Raw genomic sequence first — 17,386 nt, forward strand, 5'->3', positions numbered from 1 at the left:
CTGTCAGTGGTTCTGGAACTCGTTTTTTTTTTTTTTTTTAATTCTGCAATTGAGTTTTATAAAATGAAACTAAAGACAAATCTAAGAAAGAGATTTCAGTATTCCCCTGGTATGGATTCTGTTATCTTTGTATGCAGTTGAAATAATCATGACATTTGATATTATTTCTCTTGGATAAACAACTTCAGAAAGCTTAGGACTCTTGAAATCCTACCCTTATACCTGAATTATTCAAGCCTTTGCCATAAGCTCCTTGCTAAAGAACTGACTTTGTGTAGTGATACTGCCACATGTACCAATGAGTTGAGGTAAAGTGGTGCAATAGGCACTACAGCCTTTTCAGCCATGCACTGTTTGTAACTGCCCCTTGTGTGGGAGTGGTGTGCACTGCTCCTGAAGGCTGAAGTAACCACCTTCCATCAGAGATTTGTAGCTCATTTGAGTGTCCTCTGGCTCTATCACAAGAGGCACTGAGATGTTTGTCTACAGCTTTTTCTTCTTTCTGGAGCTATGATTTTCTTCTTTCTGGAGCTATGAAACAGGCTGTAGCATGAAACTGTCACTTACTGGCATGTTCCTGTTGCTGTAATAAAAGTTGCTAATTTCTATGTGATGTGTCAAAGTGCTGCTAGCCAAGAGAGTGGCTGTGTCCAAAGGGTGAGCATGTCACACCATCACATAGGTAATATCTCTCTCAACAACTCCAGGTTTGATTTATGAACTGCACTGTATTGAGATTTGCTTTGTCTTTGTCCAGGCTTGGCAGTAGGCTGCTTTTTAAAGAAAAGGAAGAAAGCAACTAGAAAAGCAGGTGCTACAATCTCATTTTGGGTAACTCTACCTGGCCTTAAGTTGCATATTTAAGCAAACACCACAAGAAAGATGTGCCCTTCAGGCCTAAGACAAGTGCTTTCCACTCAGCTGAAGAGCTGCAGCAAGTGGCACATGTGGCAGGACTCCAGTTGAAATAAACTAAAGCCCATGGTGTCAGCTGTCTTCAAGAACTTGGCTCTGGCTTTTTGTTCCTCTTTAGCTTCCTGTCCTTCAAGCACACAGACCAAGCTGTGAGCTTGCATGTTACAGCTCTATGCTATGAACAAGCACCTCCTATGTTAGTTTAATTCAGTGATATTTATAATACTTCAGCACTGCCTGCAGCAAACAACTGTCATAAATGCTGCCTTGTCTCCTTACATCCAGAAACTTCATATTTTATCTCAAATGCAACCCTATCTCAGTTCTAAGTCATAGGACAGTAAAAGTAGGGGGTGAAAGCTTCAGTAAGGCCATCAGTGTGTCAGAGTATGCAAGATGAACCAGCTGCAATGATCACTGAAAGTCATAGGGTGGATGGGAGCTAGAAAATGAGAGCCACACTCAGGAAGATTAGACAAAACTGGAATTACTTAGAATCAGATATTGCTAGCAGGAAATGGGAAATGTAGCAGTCACAGCACAAGCTCTAAAGCAGTGCTTTTCTTAAACAAATCACAGCCTGTTCTGCCTGTAACATTAAAAACCAATGTGTCTCTTTAGCACCATTACAGGCAGGAAAAGACATTTATGATGTGTAGCAAACCCAGTGCAGAATCTGCAAGATGGAGATAGTCCTGCCAGTTCAATTCAAGAAGCACGTATAGCTCTCCATAAAAATCATTTGAATTTAAAAGATTACAAATCCTAAACTGGAATTGAGTTCCTAAAATCAGGTCAGTGATCTGGTAATGCTCTCAGATCATGTTGAGTCCTACGGGCTTTGATCATTTATTTGAAGGGTTGTTCTGTTTGCTAGAAGGTATCAGTAAGAATCTATCTGTTTCATCATAAGTTTCCGGCTGTACTCATAGGCAAGGAACAGTGCCCCATTGGCCAGGAATGCACGGATCATAGTTGGCTTTAGTCCAGAATACAAGGCAAGTACACCTGGAAATGAAATTACAGCTGGTTAGCAATTCATTATAATGCCTTTTAGCATCAACTCCTATGCTTTCAGCTTTCAAGGGCACTTCAGTTACAGTTCTGCACATGTACACGCAGCCACACAACTGAAGTCTTTGCTGTAGCAGTTAACTAGAGAGCTGCTGGATACTGATGCAGGAGCATCTTATAGTAATAACACGAGCTTGGCTTTTTAACTTTAGGTGCTTACATGAGACACACCTCAGGCATAATGGAGTCTTCAGAAGCTTATCTTTGTCACTAGAGGATGCAGTTCCTAGCAGCAGTACCGCAGCTGGCAGAAAGAAGGGCAGGGCTACCTTTGAGCCACATAATACCCCTGCTCTGCTGACTATCTTCCCCAGTAACAAGGTCAGGAATCACATCTACTTCCATTTATGTTCTTACACCAGCTTCTGGAGTGTGTGCTACAGGTCTTTTCTACTTAAGCATATCCTCTCTGGAATCTCCAAGTTGCCAGTCTAGATCAGACTGATTTATCAAACAGCCTGCAGTCAGCCATAAATCAACTTCTAGAGGTAATTTCAGCACACTTCTTCTACTTTACTGCTTCCTTCAGGTTTTATGCATAAGTAATGAAATTTACTTGCCTGCTTTTAATGCTTAATCAGCTTTTGTTAGCTTTAAGGGAATTGTTTCCTGACTCAACAAGCAGAGCAGAATGAAGTAGGTCTCAACTTCTAGAATCCAAGATTCTCAAACTAGGAGAAGCAACAATAGTTCTGCTAGAAACTGAAAGTCTCTAACACAGTATAAACAGACACGGTTTATTAAGCAGCTTTTGGTGCTGAAGAGAATAGGTTTGAATCCGTAGCCCTACAGATTCTCTCAATCTCCTGCACACTCACCTTCAGTTCTCACAACAGTTACAAACGTCCCCATGAAGCCCGTCTGCTTTCCAGCCATTGAAAGAACCTGAATTCTAGATTTGACACAGTCCACTGGATACACAGCAATCCACAGACAGCTGCCTCCAAAACCTCCGCTGAGCAGCAAAGGAATGGGACCTAGGGTTAAGAAATGAGCTTTTAGGCATACCACAAAACATTTGCAGCATTCACATTGCATTATTTCAACTACAGAAGTTAAAGAGAACAGAGAGGATCTCACAAAAGAAGACCAGTTTCTGCTCCCTCAGAAAGCTCTAAGTTAATTTTAAGCCACTGCTATGTTGCAGGTCTAGCCAGAAGCTCAAAGGTTACAAAGGAATGCCTTTTAGTTTATTGGCCATGCTAAGAAAGCATAGCTCAAAGCTCTGTTTTGACTATTAACCAAATTAACTCCACTCCTTTCACACCTTTAATCACTTTCCAGTGTTAATTATGAAACAGTTAAGAGAAACACCACATGGTGACGCTGATCACCTTACAGAGTTTTACTTGGCACGGTGAAGTTATTATGTGATCAGTCATTTTTCATGATGCAAACTCACTTTGTGTTTCACACATTTTAATGAATATTTTGCAACAACAGCGTTTAGAATACACACAGCTGAAGTAGAACCATCAAGTTCTACCATCAAGTTTGTCCCATCAAGACAAAGTATTATTGTTCAGTCTTTGAGGAGGAGACAATCTCTATTCTGTTGGCATCTCCTCATTTCTTAATGTAGAGTTTTAATGTGTTCTCTTACTGTCACTGTAATGACCTCTACAGGTCAGCATACATTTATTTGTACAGTGCAGTGCTGCAGAAGACTTCAAATCTTATTCCAAACAGCCCCTGAAAATAAATAGTTCAGAGGTGTTACACAGTGGTCTAAAAGTTCTGCAATATTACTGTTACCTTACTGCATGTTTTCCATTTACAGTGCATCCTGCTTCATTAGAAGAGGATGATTTCAGTAACTGATTACAGTTTATGCACAAAGTGCAGATCTCTGCATTCTGTATATCCAGTTCCCTTTGTTTTATATCTGCTGTGCAGATACACGCCCTCCCTTATGAGCCCCATGACAGCATGCTGGAATCCACCAGGAAAAGGGCACCGTACCCAATTCATCTTTTGATCTCCCAGAGGCAAAGAACGTCCGGCTCAGTTCATACCCCCCAAAGAAGAAGAAATAGCCGGGGACTTCTCTCAGCAAAGTGCTCGACAGGCCACGGTAAAACCCGAGGGGTCCATCCTTTTGGATAACGCTCTTCACTACTGACCAAACTGTACTGAGGGAGAGATTGAACCAGTTAGTGATGCTTAATGACTCAATAAGAAGATCATGGAAAAGAAATGATTAAGAGTTAGACGAGTGCGCAGAGAACAGGACCCACATAAAACTTAGAACTGGGTCCTGCCTAGAGTCTGTCCTTGGCACCATCTTTACCAGTGCCTGTGGGGTCTCCAGGCATGGGCCATGACCCACCCATCACAGCTCTTCTCTAGCTAACACCACGTTACCAGCGTGGCACTGCTGAGATGACAATTAAAAACAATAAACACGCATACAAGGGACTCAGAGGCACTGAACGTGACCAATACTTACTTCTGTCCCTGCATTATCTTTCCCGACAACTGCATTTCGTGCATGGCCTGCAGCCGGCACTTCACCAGCTCTGTGGGGCACAGAACAAGCGTGGCAAAGGCAGAGGCGAAGGAGCCCGCAGCAGCGTTCTGTAGGTCACTGCAAGAGAGGAAGGCACAAAGCTCTGAGTGCCACCTTCAATGTAGCACAGCCGTGTACTGACAGGCAGCATCCAAATGTGCATCCTAAATGTTATCGACAGACTGAAGGACAGCCTTGGGGAAGGGGCCTCAGTGGAGGAGAAATGGTAGTGTGAAGTATGGAGACGGATAACAAAACTCATCCCATTTTCATATCCACCTCAAATACATCCTTTTGACACCTGAAAAGACATGGTGCAACCTTCACCCTTTTTTGATTTAGCAAAATGGGCTGGAGAGTTTGCTGCATAGCTTTTGGCGACTTATTACAGCTGCAAAGAGAGTATGAGCAATAACTGCCCTAAGTAGGTAACTGCACTAAGTAGGTATCCCTGTTCTCAAATTCACCTTGCCAGTAATAATAAAGGATTTTGGTGGGAGATGCTACAAGTCTGAAACTAAGGCAGAGTGGACCACAACAGATGTGCTGCCACAAATGCAACCACGTGAATTGGAGACAGTGCAGACAAACATAAACCATGCTACTGAATAAGACAGCACTGCAAGCGTTGAACTCACAGCATTACACATCTGGGACTCGGTGGTGATCTTAACCATATTGCAAAGAATACACTGGTGAGCTGCCAGGAATCAGAGGCTGGCACTCCAGGATTGCACTGCTTTACAATATATCTGAACAGGCTCCTGCAGAGGTATGCTGGATAGAATTAGAGAATCCTTAGAGTTAAAAGGAATCTTTAAAGGTCACCTAGTCCAACTGCCCTGTAGTGAACAGGGACACCACAGCTAGATCAGGTTGCCCAGGGCCTGATCCAGCCTAGACCTGAAAGTCTCCAGGGATGGGAGGCTGTTCCAGTGCCTCAACACCCTCACTGTAAAAGACTTTTTCCTTATATCCAACCTGTATCTACCCTCTTTGAGCTTGAAGCCATTTCCCCTTGTTCTGTCACCACAAACCCTGCTAAAGAGTCTGTCCCCTTCTTTTCCATAGCTCTCCTATAGTGACTAAAAGGCAACTCTCAGGTCACCTCACAGCCTTCTCTTCTCCAGTCTGAACAGCCCCAGCTCTCTCAGGCTGTCCTTGTAGGAGAGGTGTTTCATCCCTTGGATCATTTTTGTGGCCCTCCCCTGGACACACTCCAACAAGTCCATGTCTCTGCTGCACTGAGGACTCCACATCTGGATGCAGCACTCCAGGTGAGGTCTCACAGAGCAGAGCATAGGGGTAGGATTTCTCTCTCACTCTGCTGGCCAAACTGCTTTTGCTGCAGCCCAGGATACAGTTGGCTTTCTGGGCTGAGGGCACTCTGCTGGCTCATGTCCTACTTCCCATCTACCAGTACCCTCTGGTCCTTTACAGCAGGGCTGTGCTCAATACTCTCATCCCCAAGCTTGTATTGTTAATGGATGTTGTCTTGACCCAGGTGCAAAATCCTACACTTGAATTCATTGAACCTCATGAGGTTCTTCTCCTGGGCTCACTGCTGGAGCCTGTCTAGATCCCTCTGGATGGCATCTTGTCTCTCTGCTGTTGTCTACCACACCCCACAGCTTGGTGCCATCCAACCCCACTGATAAGGATATTAAAGAATTTTCTGGTCAACAGTGCAGAAAAGCAAGCAGGGCTTCTCCCTTCTTTCAGAACCTGGGGAGCAGTACAGCAGGGACTGGCCTTACTGCTGCACAGAACCTCTTTCCACACAAAGGAGACATCTGCCCTGTAACTGATTCTACAAACCCACAGCATCAGAGATTAAAGCTGCAACTTCTCAGCCCACAGAAGCATTGTGAAACCTAAATCACAACATGAGATAAAGCTTCTGACGTATTCAGATATGGCAATGACAAGAACAATCAGACTGAAAGAAGTCAATTTTACAGAGCAGCAATTAAGTAACATGAAGTAAATACGGAATGACAACACTGGTCACATAATCCCCCTGCAGCACACACAGTTTGATAATAAGGACCTGAGAAGAAATCCACTCCAGGACAAGACAGAACAAGGCAAAGTAAAAGCAAACTGTGTGGCTGAGCCCTGTACCCATTCAGCAATGAGCTAAAACAAGGCAACAACAAAGAATCAGGATATGGAAAAATGGAAGAGGTGCCTCCTAACTGCATGCTAAAGTAGTTTCCCCTCTTTCAGTGGGAAAAAAAACCCTAGACGTTATCAGACTTAAAGAGAGTTCTGACACATGTGAAGAGCTGGTACAAGACTTTGCCATAATTCAGGTATCTCCCACTTCTGCCTGTCCTGATATTTAATTCTACGTACAACAGCTTAGTGAGGCCTGCTGTCTAGGCTTTGGTCTTCAACATAGGACCCTCAAGGCACAAATGATAAGCCTTGAATCCTGTTCAAGTTCCCTCTCAACTCAAAATGAATAATTCAGTATTTTTTCTGGAAAGTTTCGAATACACAGCATGGGAACAAGATCTGTCCACTCTTTAACACTGCTGCTGCTTCTACTAATGGTTTTTTCCTTGTTTTGCAAAGAAAGTAATCTACTTAAGATGACTTGTCACGTACTAAGAAAGTCAAACTGAGGTGAACAAGAACAATAGGTGCCTCAGTTTAGACTTTAGCATGGGATGAGATCAGTTTGGTTGGACTTAATGGATACTTAAAGAGAACTGGAATTCAGCATTTTGTTTTCTTTTTGACTTGTGCATCAGTGGCATGTATTTCTTCAACTGGAGAAACTGTGATTTTGCAAGTGTCCTTGTAAGTAAGTGTTCTGACCAGGGTACCCCTGAACACAGGCAGGAAAGCTTACTTCCAAGCCATTTGGACATACTACCAAAAAGCTAAACAAAAACAAAACCAAACAAAGGTAGCAACTGCTTTGGTAAATATAAGGTCAGGTTCACTTCATTTTGTGCTTTTAAAAGTTTTCTGTTTCAGGGTAAGACAGCAGAACATTTTTTAAACAGCAAAGGCAGTGGAGGAGCTGTAGTTGTTTATCTGTCTCATCTGGAAGACATCCACCTCAGCTTCTACCCCCCATCCCCATCCCAATGGGATAATATAAATGCTTCTTGGCTCTTCTAAAGTGAGAATTGGTGGAACACATTAGATACGTTTCAGCATCTCATATTTGCTCCTATGAGGCCTTAGTATTATGATATAGCACAACTTAACATGGGCAGCAGAGAACACAAAATGTAACACCATTTTTAGACAGCTGGGAGAGGCTTCACTCAGGTAACTATCCATGTCAGATCTAAAACAAAATCATGACCTCCCCCAGCTACTTCTGGAGATGCCAATTGACAGATGGCAGAACAAAGCTATTAATAAAAAGCTGAATGAGGCTCAGCCTTGCATCTTGGAATAAATGGAGCTAGGAATGCTGTAAGAAGTCTTTTATACACAGTGGGGCAGCACAGAGATGAAGAAGGTGCACTTATTCTCACTGCTGAACCAAAGACACAGCTTGAGAGATGCTTAAGAGTGAGGCATGCAGACTGCTGGAATTGGGACACCTGGATAAAAGCCATCCTAGCTAGAAGGAGATTGTCATCATTATGCCAGTGCATAAATCCATGGCTTGTTCACACTGAATTTTCTGCACAGCTCTGGTCTCATGAGCTTAAAACCCAGATGCTTTGGCACTATAGTAGTTTCAGAGAGAGGCAGCTAGGACAGCTAAAGGAACAGCTTTGATTGTTCACTCACCAGGAAGGCTTCTACCTACAAAGAAGCTTGGGTGAGAGGAGAGGCTCAGAGAAATAGAAATCTAGAAAATCCAGACAGATATCTACGAGATCCAAATGATCTGGAGAAAGTGGCTGAGCACCAGCTGCTTCCCATCTCTTCCAGTTACACAACTAATAATTGTCACCTGGTGCAGGACCTTATAAGAACTCAAGGGGCGACTGAACAAGTACTTTGAAAGAGATCCAAAATCACTGATTAAAAAAAAAAAATAAAAAAAAATCACATCAGGATCAAGAAATCCTCTAAGCTAAGTACACAAACTGACAGGACTCAGGAAGCATTAAATATTTTCTCTCTTCTTTCTCATTCATTAGGCAACCATTTATTGCCAGTGCTGTAGACAACACATTGTGCTTAAAGGATCCTCTGGTCTAATCAATATTATGTTGAAGCCTTTGAAACTTGAAGAGAAAAATAAAACCAACAAAACCATTAAATAAAAGAGCATTCTTTCCCCTCAGTATGTTTCCCTATAAGAGGAACCATTACCTCCCCTGTACAATCAGAACAGCTTGGGAATTGTAAGTTGCAATGCTCAGTTCTTTGGTAAAGTGTTCCAGGTCTTGAACATTTCAGCTGAGTTGTGAATATCTAAACCAGTCAGCTTCAGCCATGAGATGTCTCTTGACATAGTAAGACACCATATTCTAGCATGAAAATCTACATTTCAAAACACACTACACTGTATTGTTGGCAGAAAGATACCTGGGATACCAGCTGCACCTAAAAAATGTTTGCAAATAGCAGTTCTGTAATTCCCCTCTCCCCCCCCCCCATTTGTTTTAAATACAAAACAGAGCTGCTGTTACTAACCTGAGCTTTGTTTTCCTGTCTACTCCAACAATTTTTCGTACAATTTGTTGGCAGAACCCATAGCACATGAAAAGAACAGAGTTCTCTGCAATGTTGGCTACCAGAGCAGGTGTGGTCCCCTTGTAGAAGCCTCGAAATCCCACTTGTTTGTAGGTTTTCACAAAACAGTCAACAATTCCTTTGTACATGTCAGGGAACGTCTGCATCTTCACCTTTGCTGTGTCGAAGGGCTGGCCAGTCACCACGCAGGCTGTCCCACCTAAGCAAGCAGTGGAAGTTAAGAGGGTGACTGAAGGTTATCACAACTGAAGGGTCTGCACACAAATATTGCTAGCAAAGTCATGCAGAAAGCAAAGACGAATCAGTTCTCTGCAGGAAAAGACAACTGCACTAAATTTAGCACACTAGCATCTATTGTCAGTGGTGAACTTAGTCACCTGAGAAAAAAAAATCATGCATAAAAAGACTAATAGCTTGATTCTCAGTAAGAATGTCTCTACTGAATTAAGTAAACATCTAAATTAGTTAGTTCTATAAGGGAATACTGAATTAGAACTATTCTTTGGCAATCAAGGCATTTGTGATGAGTTAAAAAGCAATTTTTTCACTTATTAATGCAGTGGATCAGAAGGTATCTGATTCTGTGTTCCAGCAATAACAAAACTGAATGAATTGTAATCAGGTGAGGCAGGCCCCTCCAGGACATGAGGGGCACTGCTGAGAGTGCTAAAAACTGATGACTCATTATAAATTGAGAGCCAAAGTTGCAAGTCCTCCCCTTCAAAACTTCAGATTAAATTTCTTTACTTGTACTCCTATATATTGGAACAGTGCATCCAGGAGAAGTTAAAAAGGGCAAGAGGGCAAGCTGTTATCTTTTCCAAACTGAACTGCAAGGTCAATACCCTACAAACTTGTGAGATATTTCCATTGGTGTTGTCAATAATCACTTTGCCCTCACTATAATATTCTTCTGTGAAGTTCAACTCAATTCAGTAGTCTACAGAAAAAATTACAAATTATTTCAATAAGAATTACAGGAGTACATTGGTAGCAACCTGTTGGGAGCTGACAGCTAACAGGAAGCACATGATAGGTGTCTGTTATAGGACTTTGCTGTTAAAAAGAAAGGACCATCCTACAACAGAAACTGACCTTTCAATATAGTACCATTGACATAAATGTGCCCTAAAGAGGGCAGATGAACAAGATGGTGTTTTTTTCTTTATTGTTGAACTGAAATACTTATCTGTAAATCCAGCTCAAGACACTGAAGTAAAAACAAGTGTGTATGTAAGCAGTTATTTTTCTTCTAAGAAGAGAAACAAAGAGTAAGCAAATGCTTGTTAAACCAGGGTGATTCCCAACCCATTTTACTCTTTGTAAACACACTTAATGCTGTTCCTCTGCAAAAACGCATTTTGGGCCTCTAAGAATTTAGGAACCCAGCTCTCACAAAACCTGATTCTCAACCACATGGATCACTGCAAGTTTCAGAGTAAGTCATACAGGGAAGCATGAAGAGCTGCCTGCTCTGGGAGGGATAACCAAGGAACAGTAACAGCCATGTAAGCCTCAGATGATAAGTGGAACAGAACTCTGGAAAGGCTCAGCAAATGCCACTTGCAGGAAAGCCAAGAAAGGTATTTCCAGGACAAGTGTTAGGTTCCTGTGTAAGGGCAGACCTAAAATATACAGGTCATAAAATAATGGCTGTTGGAAGAAGACCAAAATAATCAGCGATGGCTTTGAGAATCCAAAGCTGGAGAATTGGGAGTTGACTGAATGGTTGTTCTAAAAAAAGAAAGTGCTCTTCTCACAGCATCTTTGGAGAAGGCATAAGAAGCCCAATCAAGTACAACAATGAACTTTGTAACCTCAAGACAAAAAGTCCTGGTTAATATCTCAAATATTAAGGAAAAAAATTTCTTCCAGTCAGCAGCAGGATGTCTGTAAAAACAAACATGCAAAAACCTTGCTTGAAAGCTTAGGCAAGTGTGGTCCTAAGAGTAACTGCAGCATGGTGAGAAGAGTCCTGCTTTAAGAAGTGATTAGAGGCAGCTCGGATCCTAGCCAGAGGACTATGACCCACAGGCACATAAACGACTGATTTATTACTGCTCACAATTTACTTGCCCCAGAACAGCACTACTTATCAGCTAGTCGAGACTATTTGTAGAGGAAGGTAAAATCAGGTTATGCATTTGCTCAGGAACAAGCTGTTTGCCTTGTTAAATACACTTCCTAAAGGGTGCAAAGACACGTACAACAGTAACAGGCACAGCCAGTGAACATAGGCAATACTGAGCAAGTATGTGCAAAAAATATGGGAAATAAATACTCAGGCAGAACCATCCATTACTACTGAAGTTGCAAAGAAAACCAAAGAACAATGATTTAAGAACTCTGAAATCATACTGAAAAAAAAGGTCTGAATTTCTTCATCCTATCTGAAAGAAGGAGAACAATACCATAAGAAAGAATGACATTGAAAGTTTTAAGACTATCTCATCTCTGTTGGAGGAAAAAAAAAAAAACAAACACAATCACAAAAATCAAAACAACAGGAAAAAAACAAAATGGGCAAACCCCAAGTGCATGCATTTTGCCTGCATGAGAGCAGCACCAGGCAGATTCCTGAGCTAATGCTAGCTTTCAGCTCTTGTAGTAGCCAAGAAGAGACAAGGCTTCAACCCAAGAAGTCAGAGTGCTCCACTGCCCTGGATGTTAATTAAGAACAGTATTCTCTAGCTGAAGTCCTGGAAAGAAAAGCAAATCACATCTCCCAGTTAAGAACCAAGGAACATCAGTAAAACTGTCAAGAATTGCACAGATAACAAGTTGCTACCATGGAAAATAAAGCAGCTGTCAGCTACTCTTTAAAACAACACCTTCACCTCTCATTTCCTACAAAAGCAAAACTAAGCAAACGAACCCCAAAACAACAAAAATATAAAACAATGAGTGTGAACAGATTAAGAGAAATAGATTTTCCTGAGGCAATAAAGGAATAATAGTAAAAAGTCTTCTCTCACAGTGAAACAGAGTGTTACCTCGCCTTAGCATCATGCAAAAACTAACAAAGCACTGGCAAAATGTGTTGGAAGACCAAACGCTTTATGAAGGTGATACACTGAACTCTTATTGTAAATTACTCTTTGCCTTCTCAGTGGACTGAGGTTTACTCCACTCTGGCAAATGACCTCTAATAACTACACTTAACACCATTAACACTGTCATAAAAGGAATGACTGCAATAGATATAGTATGGGCAAAAAAGATGAGTTTGTTTAAAACAGTTATAACAGCACTTTAGATAAACTCTTCCTTCAGTTTTTTCACTGTAAGCATTACCAAATTAACTATTCTATCCCAATATTTAATCAGTCCTGGGTATCACATAAGCTTCTATGAGAAACTAGTAGCTCTCTGTAGCTTAGCCTGCCCCAAAAACAAAAGCTTTGCTACATAGCTCTTTCTATGTCGCCCAGAGATGAAACTTAGAATCTCAAAGACTGCTTTCCCAGGTAAGTTAAAAAATGTTCATCCCTCAGCCATGGATGCAGCTGTGGATGTCCCTGTTCACTGTTAGGGAGTTGGACAAGACAACCTATAGAGGTCCCTTCCACCACAAATGAGTCCACCAGCACATCACCAGCACAGTAACATCAGGGACAATGCAACTTCTTCTGCCAGCCAAGGTCAGCTGTTTTACTTCCGTATCCTTAAAATACAGAAGATGAGTGTTCCCCCTCCTAACCCCCCCACTTCTCCAAGCAGTGGGAAATTGCTCTTAAGCACTTATCAACTGTTCCTCAGCATTACCTGCAGCTCCTGCTGTGAGGTCAATAGCAGCCTGAAGAGCAGAGTTGATCCTCATGCTTCACACTTGTTTATTGATTATTGCAGAGTGAAAAGTCTCCAGATTCCTGGAGGGTGTTAAGATATTTTCCTCCTGAGGGAAAAGTGAGACGAAGCACACACAGTTCACAACAATAATTGACAGGCAAGAACATCACATGGATGCTTTAGTTTCTACTCAGCTTGTTTCAAGGTAGTTGGGAACAGAGAATGCTTATCCCCAGAGCTCAACTGAAACGTAGCGAACCTGTATTTTGATGACTTCTGCCATATTAGGCAAGCCCTCTGGAGTATCACCACTTAGCTTCAGCTTATTTCTGCTTTCCAGTTTCTAGAACTCTTGGATCTCTCACACAAAGAGAAAGAGTACCTCCAGGGAACACTGTTGACTACTACCTTTCTGCTGATTACAGAAGCAGCGTCTCCATCAGGTGCCCAATGCCAACCAGCAGGAATAACTACTTGTCTTGGCTCCCTGGCTATAAAACAAAATAGATTGCAAAACTGTTCTACTTACAGTGAACAGCAGCTCAAAAACTACATGCACGATCGTACAGATACAGGCACACATGTATTTCTATGTGACTCTCAGAAGAAGTGGAAAACAATGAATACAAATATCTAGAATTGCGTCCAGCTGGTCCAGCTGACACGTTCCCAGTGCAAGTCCTTACACAACTACATATTATAAAGTAAAATAAGAACTACAGCTCATCTCTCAGGAAGGCAACTGGAAAGCAGAAATACAAAGGCAAGTTTCAAAGAAAACATTCAAAAGAATTCAGTTTTCAAGCTCGCAGCAAGGTAATTTCCCTGGGTGAGCTGTTAAGACAAGCCTGCTCATTTGGAGTAATTTGAAGTAATAACAGTGAGCCAAAGAGCTCCCACTGTTTCAGAATCATGTTGCTGAGCTAGGCACTTGGCTGGTGCTACTGTCAAAGAAGCTGCATGGGTCTTCAAAAAACACTAGCACACACATGAATCAGTCTCTCCTTGACTGGTAAGCTTGTCTTCACACAGAGTAAACAGTATTTTCTATTCTTCTACCCACTGTGGTGCTTCTTTTGAAGTCTGTTGTTACCCAAACCATATTCCTGAGTAAAATAAAGTGAAAATACAACTTCCTGTAAGTCACGTTGGAAGACTTACAAAAGACACCGTACAAAACATCCTTTTTACACCCCCTTTGTTACAAGCATGGGCATTCAAGTAGAAACAAAGCTTTAAGGAAACCTGTCTCTGAACACGTTTGTTATTCACAGAGCTTAAGAAAGTGTCACTCAGTGAATTCACATATTTCATCTGTTGAGATGCATTATGTGAATCAACAAAAAAAAAAAAAAAAAAAAAAGGTTAAAACAAAACAAAACAAATCTTGATTTTGTAATAAATGACACCGATATTTAGTATTTCTGTGGTTACAGATTAGTGCTGGCACAGGCTGCCCAGAGAGGTTGTGGATGCCCCATCCCTGGAGGTGTTCAAGACCAGGATGGATGGGACCCTGGGCAGCCTGGTTTAGTATTAAACGAGGAGGTTGGCGGCCCTGCATTCAGCAGGGGGGTTTGAGTTTCATGATCCTTGAAGTCCCTTCCAACCTGGTCCATTCTGTGTGCACTGTTTCGCTGCTGATCACGCAACAAGCTTGATGTTCATTCCAAAGCAGATGCTCGAGGACCAAGCTGCACTCATTATCCTGCACATCTCATTAGCGTTCACACAGCACTCCACAGCATTGCTTCTCACTTGGAGAAAGCGCAGAAAGGCAGATCAGTGGGGCAGCCTCTGAATGAAGGGAATTACCAGCGAGCAACCACCACCTGCCTTCAGCAGAAGGCATCACGCTGAGCGCTATCAGCTTGTGCCAGTCCCCGGAGCAGCACATGCCACCGAATGCTTGGCAGTAAAAGGAAAAACAAAGACGTACGTGAGAGTATGAAAGTTCTACGAGCCCGTGATTACTAAGAGCACACTGCCACTTTCAGAAGACTTAAGAGTAGTCAAAACTGCAGTTATTACGCGTGTACGTACCCACTCCTGTGTCGCCTTTGTGATTACACGATCCTATTACAAACTGCTGGCGGACATGCCGAGTTAACGACTGCTCTGCCACTTCTACAGCAAACCCAGAGCTCGGACCTGCAAACACAGAAGCATCAGCGAGCTCAACAGATCCGCAGGGCCTTCACCCTCGTCCCACACGCGTCACCTCCCCACAGCCGGCCCGGAGGAGCTCCGAAGGCAGGAGGTGACATCGGGATTCCCTGCCAAGGTCAGAGCGGCCCCGCGCGCGGCGGGACGCCCCGTGCCCAGCCCCGGCAGGCTGCGGCGGCTGCTCATCGCCAGCCAACCGGCGTGGAAGGGAGCACGTGAACGGCAACCAGGCGGCAACCAGCCCCTTCCCTCCGACATCAATCCGCGCGGAGCAGCAGAGCTCCGGCGCGCCCGGGACGAGGGGAGGAACGGAAGGAGGAACGGAAGGAAGAACGGAGGAAGCCCGCACCCGCCGCCGCTCCGAGCCGAACCCCGGGTCCGCCCGGCGCTGCAGGCCGCGGGGAGCCGGCTGCCGCCCAGGGCCCGCTCCGCTCCGCTCCGCGCCTCCTCCGCCTCCCGCCCCAAGCGCTGGGAAGCGGACAAGGCCGGCCCGCCCCCCGGCCGCCGCCACTCACCGCAGCGCCCAACCGCCCCGCCGCCGCCGCCGCCCCCCTATATAGGCGGCCGGGGAAGGCGGCACGGCCCCCCGCGGTCCCGGGAAGGCGCGGGCCGGGCGGGCGGTGGGCGGGACGCGGCGCCCCCGGCTGCCTTCCCCGCGCCCTCTGTCGTGCGGCCGCGGCCGCGTTTGCTCGCGGCTCCGCTTCACGCGTCGGTAGGGCCTGGGAATGGAGCCTTGGGGTCCCCGGGGAGAGCACGAACGGCGGGGGACGCCTCCCACAGCGGGGAGGTTGCGGGGCCCGGAGCATCATCCCTCGTGCCGGCCCCCGGATCCGGGAGCTGCGGGACGCCACGTGCCTCCACGTGGTGGGGAAGGATGGAGGGGAGCGGCGGGCTGGTGGAGCTGTGCTCCTGCTGTGTGCGCACCGCCAGGCAGCATCCTGCTATCTGGGTCACGCAGGGCGTCATCCTACGGTCATCTTTTGTCAGCTTTATTCCATCTCCCTTAAAAAAAAAAAAAAAAAAAAAATGGCACTGAGCTATGAATTAATTACCCAGAGATAAGACAGAGTTATTTCCCTGGGAACTACCAGGCACGTGCTTGAGCAGGACGTGTTTTGGTTTCCTGCTTGTTTGCAGTATTTGGCACGTTTATCGTTGAAACAGACCAGGAGAAGGGAAATTATCCTGTGGCCTTTGTTTGTGTAGCAGTTAAAAAAAAAAAAAAAAAAAGGTTGTTACCTCTTTGCTAAAATACGAAATTCCCCATCCATTTCACATGTGTTAATTAATACACAAATGATTGTGGAAATGCAAGCTGAAAGATGTGCCTGTTCTGAAGTCTGACAGCTCCAGCTATGCTTGCACATGCAAGCCAGTGGCATATTGAATATGGACAGACATCCATCAGCAGTTTGCTGCAGGTCAACAAATGACTTATCCTAAGCTAAGATGGCCCTTTAATGCTTCTAAATTTTTGGGAATATGAGGTGGAATATAATGGTTCAAGCAACCATGGGGAGGGCTAACATCACTTCCTTCCACTGAAACCATGCAAAGCTCCTTTTCCTCCTTTCGGTTGAGAATTAATTGAAATGCCTACAGTCAGGCTCTTCGGAAGCAGTGCCAAGCTGAAAACAATAGGGCACAGTACAGCCCACATGTATTTCCATGCCTTGAGACACACAGACCTATGTATTCCAGCTTAGATCCACAGTGTTTTCGCCTCAATAAAACTGCTCCTGTTTTGAGAGACCAAAGCAAAGAAAATGATTTAGAGCTAATCTTCAAAATGTGGCAATTATTAAAGAAGAGCAGACTTACCAAATTGTGAATTTTTTACTTGAGAGTAGAAATAATAGCCGGGTCTTTGGTAACCATTTAGTGACAGCAGGTTAATTGTGCATCTCAAATGATCTGCAACAGATTACTGTTTAATTGCAGGGAATTTTCAGCTGTGTTGACTTTTTTTTTTTTTTAGTAGAACTGAAGTGCTGTTGGGATATCCAATTGGTGAAAAATATCTAATGCCTACCACAGTGGGGACAGTGACTAATTTGCCATTAGAAATACATGTTGCCTGCAGTTGCTGTTTGTCAGCTCCATCATCAGATCTTGGGTATTTCAGGATGATTGTTCTGGGAAAGACCTCACTGTAGCCTTCCAAGACTTAAAAAGAGCTTACAAGCAGGAGGGGGCTGACTTTTTGTGTGGACTGGTAATGATAGGACAAGGGAGAATGGCTTTACACTAAAAGAA

At 43.8% G+C, this 17,386-nt stretch overlaps 1 protein-coding gene across 4 annotated transcripts; it reads right to left on the reverse strand.

Annotated features, from left to right (window-relative positions):
- Positions 1-1,740: 1,740 nt before the first annotated feature.
- Positions 1,741-16,175, reverse strand: SLC25A15 (solute carrier family 25 member 15). 4 transcript variants are annotated; one of them, XM_031615904.2, is made up of 8 exons: positions 15,646-16,175; positions 15,008-15,115; positions 12,941-13,070; positions 9,116-9,374; positions 4,439-4,576; positions 3,952-4,121; positions 2,808-2,966; positions 1,741-1,923 (listed from the first exon to the last, which is right to left on the reverse strand). In XM_031615904.2, exons 3-8 carry the CDS (start codon positions 12,993-12,995, stop codon positions 1,799-1,801), a joined length of 906 nt encoding a protein of 301 aa, XP_031471764.1. In that variant the 5' UTR covers positions 12,996-13,070; positions 15,008-15,115; positions 15,646-16,175; the 3' UTR covers positions 1,741-1,798. The 4 variants fall into 4 exon arrangements, with proteins under 4 accessions (XP_031471764.1, XP_089988702.1, XP_031471767.1 ...); XM_090132576.1 differs by having other exon boundaries at positions 16,055-16,072; XM_031615907.2 differs by lacking the exon at positions 15,646-16,175 and adding an exon at positions 15,480-15,613.
- Between the last annotated feature and the right edge of the window lie 1,211 nt (positions 16,176-17,386).

Source organism: Phasianus colchicus, chromosome 1, assembly GCF_987193195.1.
Source record: "Phasianus colchicus chromosome 1, bPhaCol1.hap1.1, whole genome shotgun sequence".
In the NCBI taxonomy this organism is placed as follows: Eukaryota; Metazoa; Chordata; class Aves; order Galliformes; family Phasianidae; genus Phasianus; species Phasianus colchicus.

Excerpts from the sequence above, each read along its gene's own strand:
- SLC25A15 (XM_031615904.2), bottom strand. The coding sequence starts at position 12,995 with ATGAGGATCAACTCTGCTCTTCAGGCTGCTATTGACCTCACAGCAGGA. Across the intron at positions 4,577-9,115 it reads GACAGGAAAACAAAGCTCAG|TGACCTACAGAACGCTGCTG; the intron begins GTTAGTAACAGC and ends CCTCTCTTGCAG. Across the intron at positions 4,122-4,438 it reads AAGATAATGCAGGGACAGAA|TACAGTTTGGTCAGTAGTGA; the intron begins GTAAGTATTGGT and ends TCTCTCCCTCAG.